The 17,968-nt window shown below is 40.2% G+C and overlaps 1 protein-coding gene across 3 annotated transcripts in view; it reads right to left on the reverse strand.

Annotated features, from left to right (window-relative positions):
- Positions 1-12,741: 12,741 nt before the first annotated feature.
- Positions 12,742-17,968, reverse strand: part of MMUT (methylmalonyl-CoA mutase) — a 41,295-nt gene continuing 36,068 nt past the window's right edge. For all 3 annotated transcript variants that reach the window (XM_019986008.2, XM_019986010.2, XM_019986009.2), the window contains exon 13: positions 12,742-13,209. In XM_019986008.2, the coding sequence (XP_019841567.1) occupies positions 13,081-13,209 (129 nt within the window). In that variant the 3' untranslated portion in view covers positions 12,742-13,080. The remainder of the gene's footprint in view (positions 13,210-17,968) is intronic.

Here is a 17,968-nt window from a genome sequence, read left to right on the forward strand (position 1 = left end):
AGCCTGACAAACAATTTTGGATGGATTATTTTAGGTAGCACAGATATTCCGTGATTGCCTTGGGATTTTCTAAGGGTCACTCCCTTAGAAAGCGTGTACACGATTTTTGAGCATTCCTGAGCAAATTTATGGCCAGTCTTTCTGAATTTAAATTGTGATACAGCCCATTTAATGACAAACATTTCACCCCAGGAGTGAGAAAGAGGAGAAGGGAGAAGTGGAGAAGAAACAGGCATCAACATAATGAAGCAAGTGTGGGGCTGTTTAAGCAAGAAGCTGTGAAGCTTTGTGTTTCCAGTCTTGAGAGTCACAGTTGGAAGCACTGTCCTCGATCATGGTGTCCATTTCCACTGAATCTTTGTATCTTGCCTACGGCATGTCTGCTTTCAATTTAAGTCTAGTTTATTTCAGGCCTCTGGCCTGTGGAGTCCTGCTAATGACAGGGTTGTATAATCTGAACAATCTTTGTTTTCCTGGGGTGCAATTTCTTTGCCTTTGCAAGGAGCCTGGGAACACAAGTACCCATTATGCAAAAACATGTGATAAAGAGAAATATAATTATAATCAAACAGGAAGTATTTAAGAACCTAAACTTTCACAGATACAGAGAACAAACTAGTGGTTACCAGTGGGGAGCAGGAGGGGCAATACAGGATAGAGAATTCAGAGGTACAATTATTGTGTATAAAATAAGCCACCAAGGAGACTTCCCTGGTGGTTCAGTGGCTGAGACAGGGGTGTGGATTTAATCCCTAGGGCAGAAACTAGATCCCAGGTGCTGCACTAAGACCCATTGCAGCCAAAAATATAAATATTAAAAAAAAAATAAGCCACCAAGGATACATTGTACAGTACAAGAATTATCACCAATATTTTATAATAACTATAAATGGAATATAACCTTCAAAAATTGTGAATCACAATGTTATACACTTGGAATTTATATAACATTATATATCAATTATACCTCAATAAAAAAGTTTTTGAAAAAGAACCTAAACTTGGTCTTGGCACTATCAAAGATACAAGAGAAATATATCTTGGGTGAAATGTGTTTGGTGCAAGAAACAGAATATGCAGCTAAAACGGGTTTAATAGGTCAGAACAGTTATTCTTCCCCATAATGAAAGTCCTGGAGGCCAGGCAGTTCCAGGGTCAGTGTGGTCACTCGTCAATATAATAAGAGACCTGTGTTCCATACAGCTTTCCACTGTGCCACCCTTAAATTACTGACTCTCATTTTTGACATTTCTCCTTGGAGTGGCAGGATAACCATCAGAGATCCAGGCAGAAAACCGGAAATTTTATTTCCATGCATTTCTTGCAATCAGAGAGTTAAATATTGCCCAGGAACCACAGAGCTGATCTCCATTCAGGTCTTCAGTTCAGTTCAGTTCAGTTCAGTCGCTCAGTCGTGTCTGACTCTTTGTGACCCCATGAACCGCAGCACGCCAGGCCTCCCTGTCCATCACCAACTCCCAGAGTTTACCCAAACCCATGTCCATCAAGTCAGTGATGCCATCCAACCATCTCACCCTCTTTCATCCCCTTCTCCTCCTGCCCTCAATCTTTCCTAGCATCAGGGTCTTTTCCAATGAGTTAGCTCTTCACATAAGGTGGCCAAAGTATTGGAGTTTCAGCTTCAACATCAGTCCTTCCAATGAACACCCAGGACTGGTCTCCTTTAGGATGGACTGGTTGGATCTCCTTGCAGTCCAAGGGACTCTCAAGAGTCTTCTCCAACACCACAGTTCAAAAGCATCAATTCTTCGGTGCTCAGCCTTCTTCACAGTCCAATTCTCACATCCATACACGACCACAGGAAAAACCATAGCCTTGACTAGACGGAACTTTGTTGGCAAAGTAATGTCTCTGCTTTTCAATATGCTATCTAGGTTGGTCATAACTTTCCTTCCAAGGAGTAAGCATCTTTTAATTTCATGGCTGCAATCACCATCTGCAGTGATTTTGGAGCCCCCAAAAATAAAATCTGATACTGTTTCCACTTCTCCCCATCTATTTCCCATGAAGTGATGGGACCGGATGCCATGATCTTAGTTTTCTGAATGTTGAGTTTAAGCCAACTTTGTCACTCTCCTCCTTAATCAAGGCCTCTATAAATTTGGAAGACTCTGATAGATGCGTGTGAAGATCTACTTATCTTGCATTCTTCCAAGACAAGTCTCATATGTAAGTTCCTTACCTTATTAAAACTGCCACCTACCAATCTGAAGTGATCTACCTCTTTCTGCATTCTCTCTTTGCCCTCTGTGTATAAGAGCCAATTTCAGATTTCACCCACCAAGTTCCCAAGGTTGCAAACCAACATTATCTGACCTTCAAATAAATAAAGCAAATCCAGATTTGGGATCATGCGAACTCTGCCTTGCACATGGCCTTTCAAAAAATATTTCAGGGACCAGCCCTCCAACTGGCATTTAGTATTTTGTACAAGAGTGATGGCTTATTGTATATAAAGGTGAGAATTGTTGAGCAACGTGTACAGTTCATGGAGAATAAAAGCAGCCTTTTCAGAAGCTAATAAAAGGCCATCTGGAAACACCCTTCAACACTGATGTTACATTTCATTTTTTAATGCACTAGAGATTGCATGGAAAATTAGGTTTTGTGAAAGCTAGCATAGTGGCATGTTGTTGCCTTTCCCTCAAACTTTGTCACTTATATTCATAATATTGTTTCTAAACTGACAAGGAGACAAATCAAATCCAATTTTAGAACCTACTTCAGTTTAGTTGCTGTAGATTTCTATATATCACAAATCCACAGCTTGGAAACAGACTAAATAAATATCATAGCTTATGTAACAATGTCTTTTGATATCTTTAGTAGTCAAGATGAAGTAGAAAATCTGATTTTTTTTCCTTCCAGTCTTAATGAATGAAAAATTGTGTCCATTGTCTTCTTGGACAACCCACACTGTGCTTTCTCCCTCTCCCTGAAGAAAGTAAAACTGACATTCTTCAGTGTTTACTTTGAGACCTGTATTCATATACAAAACATTCAAAGAGGGCATTAAAGTATACAGAAAACTGAGGCTCAGCAGGACGAGTAGATGAAGTTACCTACCACCGGACATCGGGAACGACAATAAACTAGAACCTGGGTCAGTCTAATGTCCAAGTCCATGTTCTTTCCGCAGCTGGACATGATTAACTGAGCGTGATCTGAGACTACCTCCTGGGTACACAATCATAAAAGCCTCAAGAGGGTGTGTGTGTGTGTGTGTGTGTGTGTGTGTGTGTGTGTGTGTGTGTGATGGAATATTACTCAGTCATTAAAAAGGAATGAAATAATGCCATTTGCAGCAACATGGACAGACCTAAAGGTGACCATATGAAGTGCAGTAAGTCAGACAGAGAAATACAAATATTATATGATATCACTTATATGTGGAATCTAAAAAAATCATACAAGTGAATTTACAAAACAGAAATAGACAGACATAGAAAATAAACTTGTGATTACCAAAGGGGATGAGGGGAGGGATAAATTAGGAATTTGGGATTAACATATACATACTACTATATATTAGAGAAGGAAATGGCAACTCACTCCAGTGTTCTTGCCTGAAAAATCTCATGGACAGAGGAGCTAGTGGGCTACTGTTCATGAGATCACAAAGAATCAGGCACAACTGGGTGACTAAGCACAAGCACTGTACTATATATAAAGTAAATAAACTTTATATAGTATTAAGTAAATAAACTTTATATAGTATAAAGTAAATAAACTTTTTTATACTATATATAAAGTAAATAAACAATTAAGGACCTACTGTGTAACACAGGGACTATCTTCAATATCTTACAGTAACCTATAAGGGCTTCCCTGACAACTCAGTTGGTAAAGAATCTGCCTGTAATGCAGGAGACCCTGGTTTGATTCCTGGATTGGGAAGATCTGCTGGAGAAGGGAAAGGCTACCCACTCCAGTATTCTTGGGCTTCCCTTGTGGCTCAGCTGGTAAAGAATTCACCTGCAGTACAGGAGACCTGGGTTCGATCTCTGGGTTGGGAAGATCTCCTAGAGAAGGAAAAGGCTACCCACTCCAGTATTCTGGCCTAGAGAATTCCATGGACTGTATAGTCCATGGGGTTGCAAAAAGTCGGACACAGCTGAGCAACTTTCACTTTCACTTTCTTTCAGTAACCTTTAATGGAAAAAAATCTGAAAAAGAATTTATGTACACACACACACACACACACACACACACATATATATATAATCAGTTTACACCAGAAACTAACACAACATTGTCTGTCAACTACAGTTCAAAAAAAAGTAAATACTTTTTTTTTTAAATGCCACACATCTAGAGAAGCCCTTTGGTCATCAGAAGGAAAAGAAAAAAAGAAATGCATTTTCATATTGGAATCTGAATCTTAGAAACTGAGGACCCCAGATGGTGACCTCTGCCCTGGTGCCACCCCTCCCCAGCCCAAGTCCCCAGAGTGGGGTTGGGGAGCGCTTTCCCAGGCTCTAGTGGAGTCGCTGACTGCATCTGAGACAGAAAGACAAGAGCACAGATATTTGGGGAAAGCACCAGAAAAGATCGTGGGCAAAAGAGGCCTTGCAAGCTAAAGAATAAAGACGCTGGGGGGCTTGAGTCTCAGAGGAGGGAAAAACAGGCTTAAAAGATTAACTTTATCTCTGTTACACTAATGAGTATACCTAGCTGCCCCAAGACAAAAAGCTCAACCATAGATTTTAACCTTATCTCTTCCTGTGCTTTCTTGCAGAAAATTCTCCTGCATTTCTTTCCCCTCACAGAAGCACTCCCCATTCCTGATAGCCACCCTGGAGGCCCTTGAGGCTGATCAAAGAAGTATGATGATTTCTGGAAATTACCAGTGACTATGAGACAAATCCTTCCATGTGTTATAAAAGCAACTTGCCCTAAGGAGCTGGCACTTCTCTTCCCCCTGCTTTCTTCTCCCTTGTGCACAGGCTATCTCTTTTAATAAAATTCTGTGCTTGTATAAGAGCCTTGTGGAAGATTCTCATTTCTACCGTATTGCTGTCCAGGAATCTGGCAAGGTTTGAGCAACACAGGGAGGGATGCTCCAGGTTGGCAGGATAGGCTACAAAGATTCAGAAGTCCCCGCCGGCCCGCCTGGGACGGAGTGCCCAGATATGGGAAGGCGAGCTAAAGATTCCAAAAGGCAGCGGGAATCGAAGATGGAAAAGAGGGGAGACCAGGAGATGGAGAAGATGGCAGGCAGGTGGAATCTGGAAGGTGCCAGAAGTCGGAGCCAAAAGCGTGGAAGGCGCAGGGGCGGGGTGAGAGAGCTTCGGGGCTAGTGGCAGGAACCCCAACCCAGCTCACTCTCCTCAATCAGTCTTTTGAGCTGCGATGGCCCCGGGGAGAACACCAGGACATGGGTACAGCCTATTTTAGAGTCTCCTCCAGGCCTCCCGCACTACAGGTGGGGATTCCGGAAGCCCCGAGACGCGGTGGCCACGCCGGGTCTGTTTCCACCTGGCGGGGCGGGGCACTTCGATTCCCGCGCTTTTTCTGGAACCACGTGGAGAGCTCTACTTAGGGGCCCAGTGGAGACCCACACGGCCCTGACCTAACGTCCCGGGGCACACAAGGTCAAAGGAGCTTAGATTCTGTTCTCTTATCATCACCCATTTCCCAGGGACCCTGAAGAGACTGCAGGCACACCCAAGCTGCTCAATGTGTACTACTGAATCAAAAAAATTTTTTTAAACAGAAAGCTTTATACCCATCAGTACCCACAATTAGTTTGCTTCCACATTACCTGCACGTAGGTCAATACCATTTAGTGGACCCTCAGCAAAGATAAGAAGTACAAGAGGTTTTTTCACCCTTGTGTGTGCACGCACACACGTACACACACACACACACACGTATGCATGCACACATACATGTTAAAAATACTCAAACTATTTAATGAAAATAAAGAGTTTGACAGAGGAAATGTGTCTATATTGAGGAGATGTACATACAGCATTCTCTAGCATACATATTTTCTTTCTCTATGGAACACACAGTTCTTGTTGACATTCTCTTTAGGAAAGCATCCTTTTGGACATATATATGTTGGGGTCTCCTGGTTCTTGAATAAAATTTGGCCTCAGCAAACCCATTGGGAATAGTGGAATAGCAAAGTGGATGAGAGCGTAAGTTATACACAGGTAACTGAAAAAACAAAACAAAAAACTTTGCCAATTTCCCATTGTCTAGGGGAACCAATTGCAAGAATGTGGCTTGGGAATTCCCTGGTGGTCCAGTGATTAAGACTGCATTTTCACTGCTCCAAGCCTGAGTTTATTCTCTGGTGGAGACTGAGATTGAATTTGAAAAAAAAAAAAGGATGTGCCTCAATTTTCCCTTCTTCTCTGTCTACTCCCCGCATTCTACTACCCACACAAATACCCATTTTACTCTTAGTTTCTTTATAATCTCTCCCAGATCAAAATGCATGTGTGTAAAAGCATCTAATATGAATTATCAACACATTTCCCAGAGTTATTTACAGTTATTCTCAGTTCTAACTAGAATTAAAGATGTGGCCTACTTTTATAGGCATTTCTAGCACTACTAACCATGCAAGAAAGTGTATTTGGGGGTGGCATCTGTGAAATCATACTAGTTGATTATTTCTTCTCTTGGTCTACAAAGTAATTGTCCAACTGAATAGTGACTTTGATGAGAGTCAGAAATTTTGTGTTCTCAGACAAATGACGTGAGATCTCCTTGACATCATGCAGTTACAATCTTCCTATTAGTTTGTCTCCTGCAAACTGGCTACCATCTCCTTGAGAAGAGCCACGTCATATGTAGACATTATTTTTATTTCCAAGAGCTAGAACTGAGGCTAGCATAAAGTATAATAATTACTATAGAAAAACACTCATTGGTGTTTCACTGTGAGCTGCACAGTTCAAAGCACATTACGCGTATTATCTCATTTAATCCTTAAGACAAACATTTGACATGGGCTTTGCCATTATCGCCCCTTCAGGGTGGAAAACAGCAATACCAAGTATGCAAGGCTATGAAAACTCATGGCTACAAAGAAGCCTCTCCCTGGAGTTGGGCAGTGCCACAACCCATGCAGAATTAGTAGCAGTCTTCTCAGTCAATGCTTTCAGAAACAAATACAATGGTCAACTGAATATTAGGCTTTCGAGGATTGACCACAAGATGGCAGAGTAGAAAGACATGAGCTGACTCCTTACAAAAACACCAAAATCACAACCAACTGCTGAACAACCATCAACAACAACAAAAACCTGCCGGAACCTACCAAAAAAATACCCTACATCCAAAGACGACGAAGAAGCCACAAGACAATAGGAGGGGTGCTGCTGCTGCTGCTGCTGCTAAGTCGCTTCAGTCGTGTCCGACTCTGTGCGACCCCATAGACGGCAGCCCACCAGGCTCCCCCGTCCCTGGGATTCTCCAGGCAAGAACACTGGAGTGGGTTGCCATTTCCTTCTCCAATGCATGAAGGTGAAAAGTGAAAGTGAAGTTGCTCAGTCGTGTCCGACTCTTCACGACCCCATAGGACTGCAGCCTATCAGGCTCCTCCAGTCACAATAAAATGAATACAGAGGATCAGATGGCTGGATGGCATCACTGACTCGATGGACGTGAGTCTGAGTGAACTCCAGGAGTTGGTGATGGACAGGGAGGCCTGGCGTGCTGCGATTCATGGGGTCGCAAAGAGTCAGACACGACTGAGCGACTGATCTGATCTGACCTGATCTGATCAGATGTATTGGCAATTTTGAAGAATATTTTTAGAGGTCTTGATGCCTTGAACCAAAGAACATGTTATAGACAAAGACAGCCATCTGCTTAGTGTCCTTCAAAACTTATTGTCCAGGTAACCATTTAATCTGACAGAAAATTGTCACTAGCATTGCTCTGATGACCATATGGTCTAATGAGAATGAGAAAACTAAAGGAGACTAATAGGACAGGCTGTTTGAAGTAAAGATAGGCCAGAAAACCTGAGAATATCATCAGTTACTCTACTACACACTCGAGGCTATTTTAGTGCTTGATTATTTCACAGAAAATCTTGCACATTTTTTTTAAAGTAATATCATATTAGAACAATTGAAAGTCAACCAATAGAACCATACATTACACAAATTCACAGCATTTATCCAAATTGATATTTTGTCCATGATCTCAGAATCAAAAGGATATTCGAATAATCCTGAGAGAAGTTATTAAAGTCTGCATTTCTCTTTTTTAAAGGAATTTGTATACTCTGTTGTGTGTGAATGCTGTTATTATCATCACTCTCCTATCTCATGGTAAATAGTAAGAGAAGGTCAATATAACAATAAGAGGTTTGAATGCAGAGGGAGGAAACAGGTCATGAAGAATTAGTAACTTAAAATGAGTTAGTGTGAATTAGGGATGGATTTACTGAATAGAAGTCAATAATAATCTCATATTCAAGGTCGTATTCTAGCTTCTACTAATGAACTAATCATGTTAGCACAAATGCAGCACAGTTCATAAACGATCACCAACATTTAGTTTTATCACAGATCTCAATCACCAAGGATGACATTAGGTGTATCTAAATAGATAATCAAAGAGATTTTCTGAGAGTGTTTATAGCACCTATGGGTTGCCAGAATGGGCATCATTTCAAATATTGTTTCAGAGAAATAGAATAACCCTGAACTTAGGGAGACACCTACAGGCACAGTTGATAAAATAAAATAAAAAGGAGGATCCGAGAGTCAGAAAACAATATTTAATCAGGAAAACCAAAATAATCTTCTTTGAAAATACTTTTGAATGCTGAGAACATTTTTTATAATAAGCACAAATTAGACAAGAATATCTTAGTAACAAATGTGTGTATATATATTATCTCTCAACTTCAGGCTAGTTATAAAAATCAAACTTTGTCAAATGGTCTAAAGCATGGTCCATAATTGTTGAAAATGGGTCAGGATTTATTGATTGGTAGAAATAACATTAGTTGCTGTCATCATCATCATCTTCATCATTTTTATTGAGTATCTATCAAATAGCAACAAGTTTATTTAGGTATTCCTCACTTTGGTAAGTTTTTTCCCCTATTTAAAATAAAAATAATTCTGGTAGAACAAACATGGTCTATGCTAGCATATTTACGCTTTAACATAGGCTTCCCTGGTGGCTCAGTCAGTAAAGAATCCACCTGCAATGCTGGAGACATGGGTTCAATCCCTGGGTTGGGAAAATTCTCTGGAGAAGGAAAAGGCAACCACGCCAGTATTCTTGCCTGGGAAATCCCATGGAGAGGAGTCTAGTGGGCAATAGTTCACGGGATCGCAGAGTCAGATATGACTTACCAACTAAACCACCAGCCACCAGGACCTGTTTTTTAAAAAGGATTGTTTAATAGTATAAAGTGGATAGGAATGTACAGATACTAGTGGAGGGTGGTAGTTACATCTAACATAGTCTTGTCTGTGAATATAGAACTGTTAACAACCCTCCCCCCTACCTCCATTACAAAACTCCCCACTCCCTGAAACAGAAATCAGAGGGGGAATTCATCCTTTGTTCATGTTACTTTATCTCTCCTGATTCCATGCAGGTTTTAATCAGAAAGTTTGAAGGTTTCCTCTTCAAACCTCTCCTCCGCTTGATATTACTACTATAATATTTATATAACACAAATTTCCATTAAATTGCAGGGAAAGAATTTAGACATCATTCTAAAGCCCGACACACTTCCAAAGAAAGAAAAGCTTCTAAAGCTCTGATATTGACCCAAAAAATCATTAGAAAACAAATCCTATAATTCAACCTTTTCCTAATGTTGACATTAGGTCTGTGTATCCAGTTGTGAAATCATTGCACATTAAAAAAGAGCCCACAAAAGAACAACTAAAATGAGTGATGGAACAGCAGATTCCACACAGCAAATACCTAAGGATCAAGAGCCTACCTTTTTTTTTTTTTAGATAAAAGTCAGATTCTGTCAATTCAATATTCCAATATAAGATCATAGCCTCTCCATCTTTCCCATCTCCAAACAGCACCTAAGCAGATAAGCTTAGATACTTAGAATTTCTCTGGTATATTATTGTAACAGTCTCTTATCTCCAGTCTTACCTCCATTAAAAGGCATCCTTCACACAGCTGCTGTGCTAAAATTCAAATCTCATCAGATTATTTCCCTGGTAAAAATCCTTATATGATTATCTTTATCTTCAGGATAAAGTCTGAAACCCTTAACTGTACAAGCCGCTGTATGAGTTCAGCCCCTGCCTATCTTTCCAGTTGCATGCCTTAGCATTCATTCCTTTTAAAATAATAACCCTAACATTTATAAAACAGATGCCATATGCCAGGGTTATCCTAAATATTTTTAATGGTGGTAAAAACATACCACATAAGCACTTCCCAGGTAGCACTAGCGGTAAAGATCCCACCTATCAATGTGGGTTTGATCCCGGGGCTGGGAAGATCCCCTGGAGGAGGGCATGGCAACCCACTCCAGTATTCCTGCCTGGAAAACCCCAGGGAGAGAGGAGCCTGGTGGGCTACAGCCCATAGGGTCACAGAGTTGGACATGACTGAAGCAACTTAGCATGCAGCACACATACACAATATAAAGTTTACCATGTTAACCATTTTTAAGCATATATTTCTGTGGCTTTAAATACATTTATATTGTGCAATTATCACAATTCATCTCTGGAACTTTTTTATCTTCCCTAACTGAACCTCTATACTCATTAAACATTAATTCCCCATTCCCTGTTCTCTCCAGGCCCTAGCAAGTACCATTCTACTTTCTGGCTGTATGTATTTGACTCTTCTAGGTATAATACCTCATATAAGTGAAATTGGGCTTCCCAGGTGGCGCTAGTGGTAAAGAACCTGCCTGCCAATGCAGGAGATATAAGAGACACAGGTTCAATCCCTGGGTCGGGAAGATCCCTTGAAAGAGGGCATGGCAACCCACTCCAGTATTCTTGCCTGGAGAATCCCATGGACAGGGGAGCCTGGCAGGCTATAGTCCATAGAGTTGCAAAGATTTGGACAGGACTGAAGTGATTTAGCATGCATGCATACGTAAATGAAATCATTCAATATTTGTCCTTTTGTGACTGAAGTATTTCATTTAGCATAATGTTTTCAAGATTCATCTGCTATGTGTCAGAATTCCCTTTTTAAGGTTGAATAGTATTCTATTGTATGTATTTATCACATTTTGCTTATTCATTCATCTGTCAGTGGTCACTTGGTTGCTTCTACCTTTTGGCTCCTGTAAATAATGCTGCCATGAACATTAATACACACATATTAATGTACAAGTATCTGTTTGAGTCCCTGCTCTGAATTCTTTTGGATATATACCCAGAAGCAGAACTGCTGGGTGATATGGTAATTCTGTTTAATTTTTTTGAGCACTGTCATCTTCGATGGTGGTGGTTAGTTGCTAAGTTGTGTCTAACTCTTAGCAACCCCATGGACTGTAGCCCAACAGGCTCCTCTGTCCATGGGATTCTCCAGGCAAAAATACTGGAGTGATCTGCCATTTCCTCCTCCATAGTAGCTGCATAATTGTGCATCTCCCTCAGCAGTGTCAAAGAGCTCTGTGATAGTTAATTTTACATGTTAACTCAATGTGGTACCCAGATTAAACATTACTTCTAGGTGTGTCTGTGAGTGTGTTTCTAGATAAGATTAGCATTTGAGTTAGTGGACTTGGCAAAGTAGACTGCCCTCCCCAATGTGAGTAAGCACCATGAAATCTGCTAAAGGCCTGAACAAAAACAAAAGGTAGGGAAAGAAGGAATTCACCACTTTTTTCCCATCTTACTAATTTGAGCTGAGACATTGCATACACAATAGCCCTTCTACACTCTTAGCTCATATCATCATTCTGGAGGAAGTCATCCTAAGAGCCTAAGAACTTTCATTTTAGATCAAGAAGATCCACTCTCCTGGGTCTTAAGCCAAGCCCAGAAATAACAGGGTCACATGTTCATGTCTAAGATAAAAGCAAAGTCACCTAAAGAATTTCTGCCATTTCTTTTCTGCCTCCCCATTCCAACTTTGGGTCTGACTTAATACCTGTATCAAAGTAATTCTGGTAGAATTTGACTGAGGGCCACAATCACAATATATTCCCATCATAAATATTCCTACTATTTTTGCCAAGAATAGGTATAATTACTGTATTTACATATGGATTATATATTCTGGTTTTTAAGTCAGTTAAAACTAAATTAAAGAATATGACTAGTCAAGGCTATGGTTTTTCCAGTAGTCATGTATGCATGTGAGAGTTGGACTATAAAGAAAGCTGAGCGCCCAAGAATTGATGCTTTTGAACTGTGGTGTTGAGTAGACTCTTACGAGTCCCTTGGAGTGCAAGGAGATCCAACCAGTCCATCCTAAAGGAGATCAGTCCTGGGTGTTCACTGGAAGGACTGATGTTGAAGCTGAAACTCCAATACTTTGGCCACCTGATGTGAAGTGCTGACTCCTTGGAAAAGACCCTGATGCTAGGAAAGATTGAAGGTGGGAGGAGAAGGGGATGACAGAGGATGAGATGGTTGGATGGCATCACCGACTCAATGGACATGAGTCTGGGTGGACTCCGGGAGTTGGTGATGGACAGGGAGGCCCGGCATGCTGCGGTTCATGGGGTCGCAAAGAGTCGGACATGACTCAGCGACTAAACTGAACTACACTGAAAGAATAGGACTAGTCAGATTGCTTCAGGTATTGTTTAATTCTTAAAATAGAAAGTAAGCAGATTTATAAGAAATATTCCAAAGAAATATCACAACTGTTAAAAATAATACCTTTCTTTCAAGTGTCTGACAAAGTACTCAGCATGTATTACAGAGTTTTTAAGGATAATTTTAATTTTTAAAATTAAAATGAAACTATACACATACACATAGCATGACAGCATTCTTATAAGTCAGGTATTTTCATGTAAAGCTTTCAGGAAAGCACATATTAGGTGTTGAATAATTTGAAGAACATGGCCTCTTTGATCATTACTGAAAGAATAGATCAGAAAAAAGCTAACCCCAAAACAGGATGTTATATAGACTGTTGCTTCTTTTCCAAACACTTTTCAATATCATCAAGCACTTGAACGGCAGCCTTTGGAATTCGAGTCCCAGGACCAAATACATTGGAAACACCAACTTCAAACAGAAATTCATAATCCTGTTGAAAGAATTTATTTTATTAATAGAAGAGACAATATTTCTATTTCAAGAAAGTGAAACAAAAGGACAATGAATGCTGTCCTTTCTTCTTTATCCTCAGTGCCTCAAACTTTGTTATGTGATACACTACTGGCATTTGGGGCTGAAAAATCCTCCATGACTGGGCCTGCCTAACCCTGACCCTTACCCTCCAAGACATTAAAAGAATAAAAGACATTCTGCTCATTTTCCAAAACCTCAGTGTTTTGTTCGTGGTGGGAAGCTGCATGGTCCACCAGGTGAAAACTTCTGGACCCTACACCATATTACCTTACCTAAATTTTTACCACTTGCCATTATTTGTGTTAAATTCAGTATCACATTATAGGTTCAGATTTACAAGGCTACTTATTTCCTCCAAGGTGCTTTGTCTGCAGTTAGGGAATGGCAGTACTTTGAATTTGGCTTCATGCTGGAATTAGATTTTCTATAAATGAAAATTGTTGTTGTTGTTCAGTCACTCAGCTGTGTCCAACTCTTTGTGACCCCATGGGCTGCAGCACGTCAGGCTTCCCTATCCTTGACTATCTCCTGGAGTTTGTTCAAACTCATGTTAACTCATTTGAAAAAAATTCTCTGTTGTTGTTGCTGCTGTTTGTTTGTTTTAAAGACAAAGTTTGAGTGAAAAGATTCCCAGGGCACAAGTACTGTTCCAGGCTTTAGACTGTTTCAACATCAGAGTATTTGTAGCTATAATATCAAGTTGAGGAGATGCTTTAAAGCCCCAATCCTCATTCACTAGGGTGATCATATTTCCAGGACATCCTGGCTTGTGCTTTCTATTGCAATACCTTTTTTCCATGAGTTTTTTTTCTGTTGTTTTTTGTGGTTTTTTTTTTAGCTATAATGGACATTAGTTTCAGGTGTACAATCTAATGATTCAGTATGTGCATACACTGTAAGATGATCACCGTGGTAGATCTAGTTAACATCTATTACCATAAATAAGTAAAAAAATTTTGTGTGTGCACATATGAGTTCAGAACTTTTAAGATTTACTGAAAACCGTGTAACACTGTGAGCTCTTAGTAACTCTCTTCGTTTCTTAGTACTATGTCCTTAAGCGTTTCCCTGGTGGCTCAGTGGTAAAGAATCTCTCTGCCAATGCAAGAGACGTGGGTTCAATCCCTGGGTTGGGAAGATCTCTTGGAGAAGGAAATGGCAACCCACTCCAGTATTCCTGCCTGAGAAATCTCATGGACAGAGGAGCCTGGAAGTCTAAAGTCATGGGGTAGCAAAAGAATCGGACGCTACCTAGCAACCAAACAACAACAATGTCCTTAGTCCTTGGTCTCTAAGTTACTACTTAGTTACATACTACTTTCTTAGTAACTTTCAAATATGCAGTACAGTACTATTAACCCGAAGAAGGAAGTGGCACCCCACTCCAGTGCTCTTGCCTGGAAAATCCCATGAACGGAGGAGCCTGGAAGGCTGTAGTCCACGGGGTCGCTGAGGGTCGGACACGACTGAGCGACTTCACTTTCACTTTTCACTTTCACGCATTGGAGAAGGAAATGGCAACCCACTCCAGTGCTCTTGCCTGGAGAATCCCAGGGACGGGGAGCCTGGTGGGCTGCCGTCTATGGGGTCGCACAGAGTCGGACACGACTGAAGTGACTTAGTAGTACTATTAACCATGGTCACCACACTGTACATATATTCCCAGAACTTATTTATTTTATAACTGAAAGTCTGTAATTTTGGCCCCCTTTGCTCGTTTCACCCACCCTCTACCTGCTGCCTCTAGCAACTGTTCTTTCATATAAGATCATGCCGTATTTGTATTTCTCTGTCTGACTTATTTGACTTAGTATAAAGCCCTCAAGGTCCACCCACGTTGTCATAAATGGCAAGAATTCTTTTATGGCTGAATGATATTCCTCTGTGTATGTGTATGTGTCACATTTTCTTTACTTATTCATCCACTGATGGACATTTAGGTTATTTCCATGTCTTGGCTACTGTAAATAATGCTGCTATGAACATGGGAGGGGGTGAATATATATCAAGCTAGTGTTTTTGTTTTCTTCAGATAAATATCCAGCATTAGGATTGCTGGATCATATGTAGCTCTATTTTTAACTTTTTGAAAAATCTCTGTACTGTTCACCATAGTGGCTGCACCAATTTACATTCCCACCAACAGTGCATAAGAGTTCCCTTTTCTACATATCCTTGACAACACCTGTTATTTCTTGTCTTTTTTATGACAGCTATTCTAATAGATATGAGGTGATATCTCATTGTGGTTTTGATTTGCACATCCTTGATAATTAGTAATGCTGAGCATCTTTTCATGTACCTGTTGACCATTTGTCTTCTTTGAAAAAATGTCTATTCAGATTCTCTGCCCAGTTTTTAATTGAATTATTTGTTTTTGCAACACCCTTTTCAGTAGTATCCATTTTTCATTCTCAAAATTGATCACATGAGATGATAGATTACATGGTCATGCCAATTATCCCCTAACTACTTCTTTTCTGTCTCTATTATTTCCTTGTAATATTCTTATAATACTATAAGTCTGCATTGGCACTTTACATGTCTTATTGCTATAAGCTCCACAATGGCAATGGTTAAATCATTTTGATTAACAGCCATACATTAGTGCTCTCTAATTTAAAAGCTAAGAGACTTTCAGCTGAATAATAGCAACATTTTATATATTTACTGAAAACAAGTAATGAGAAAAATGCATGGGTGTTAACTGATATCATTATATTAAAAAAAGATGCCCATATTAACACACAAGTGTGTCATTATAAAAAATGATCCTTCGTCTTTAAACTCAAGAGGAAAAAGCATGGCAAACACCTACAGATGTTCTGCTACTGCTGCTGCTAAGTCGCGTCAGTCGTGTCCAACTCTGTGTGACCCCATAGACAGCAGCCCGCTAAGGCTCCTCTGTCCCTGGGATTCTCCAGGCAAGAATAATGGAGTGAGTTGCCATTTCCTTCTCCAATGCATGAAAGTGGAAAGTGAAAGGGAAGTCGCTCGGTTGTGCCCGACTCTTATCGACCTCATGGACTGCAGCCTACCAGGCTCCTCTGTCCATGGGATTTTCCAGGCAAGAGTACTGGAGTGAGGTGCCATTACCTTCTCCACAGATGTTCTAGGTAATTTAAATATCCAGAGACTTCTATGATATATACGTCTTGAAAGTGTCAGCCCCTTGTATTACAGGCCTGCATTTCTTCTCAATTTGTTTTTTTTAACATCAAAAACGTTTTGTATTTGGGGTATAACCAATTAAGAATGTTGTGGTAGCTTCAGATGAATAGCAAAGGGACTCAGCCATGCATATACATATATCCATTCTCCCCCCAAACCCCTACCATCCAGGCTGGCATAAATTTGTATTTCAATGCCACTACTTTGTACTGCCTAATTATTTTGAGTCTTACATTTTAATATCATGCCTAAGAGCTTAGGTATTAATATTATGGGCTCTAAAACTGCAATACAGATCAAGTGTTCCATAGTCAGACAGTAATAAAGAATTAAAGCCCTTTATATTCTCAAATAATAAACTATACTTATCAAAATAAGAGGCAAAGGTGCTAACAAAAATAGTTTTGTGTTGACTAATAAAAATTAAATAGTCACTCAGTCGTATCTGACTCTGTGACCCCATGGACTGTACCCACCAGGCTCGTCTGTCCATGGAATTCTCAAGAATACTAGAGAGGGTAGGCATTCTCTTCTCCAGAAATACTAGAGTGGGTAGGCATTCTCTTCTCCAGGGGATCTTCCCCATCCAGGGACTAAACCTGGGTGGGTCTCCTGCACTGGAGGCAGATCCTTTACCATCTGAGCCACCAGGGAACAAAATCACTTTTGTGGTGACTATACCACATTAAGTACTGTGTTGTTAGAAAGAAGTAATATACAGCTGGGTTGCCAGTCCCACATTATAACCAACCTCACAAGCTCATACATATGTATTTTCTCATTTCATAAGTAGTATATACATTCATTATTTTATATTCTGAATTGTAACAGAAGGAGAAAAACTGAAAACATGGGCACAAGGTCACACTTCACTGACAGATTCCTGCTATATAATAGTGGGGTCTTTGTAGTACGTATGGTCATTTACTTAGGAGCAATCTCATTTATAGTTCTTGTAACTCAATATTTTTTCCATTCTCGGTAAAAACACAATTTGATATCATTAAAAACTGGATTGGAAATAGACCCAGGTTATATCTTAACTATTTTAACTGATTGGTAAGGTCATATATTTGGGTCGGGAAGATCCCCTGGAAAAGGGATAGGCTACCCACTCCAGTATTCACAGGCTTCCCTGGTGACTCAGATGGTGAAGAAATCTACCTGCAATGTGGGAGACCTGGGTTTGATCCCTGGGTTGGGAAGATCCCCGGAAGGAGGACATGGCAACTCACTCCAGTATTCTTGCCTGGAGAATCCCCATGGACAGAGGAGTCTGGTGGGCTACAGTCCATTGGGTCACAAAGAGTGGGACATGACTAAGCAACGAAGACCTCACAGCACAAGGTCATATATGGACAGAGTCCCTGTCTCCTTAATAAATTAATTAACATTATTGTTACCTAGCATCCATTTATCTTTTCCTAAGAGGATCCACATTCTTGTTCTAGAATCCACATCTCCATTCAGCCATAATTTTCAGGACAGGCTGATTCCATTTATTTCTGAATTAGGTGTTTTTGGCTCTCAGAAAACTATATCCC

Source organism: Bos indicus, chromosome 23, assembly GCF_029378745.1.
Source record: "Bos indicus isolate NIAB-ARS_2022 breed Sahiwal x Tharparkar chromosome 23, NIAB-ARS_B.indTharparkar_mat_pri_1.0, whole genome shotgun sequence".
In the NCBI taxonomy this organism is placed as follows: domain Eukaryota; kingdom Metazoa; phylum Chordata; class Mammalia; order Artiodactyla; family Bovidae; genus Bos; species Bos indicus.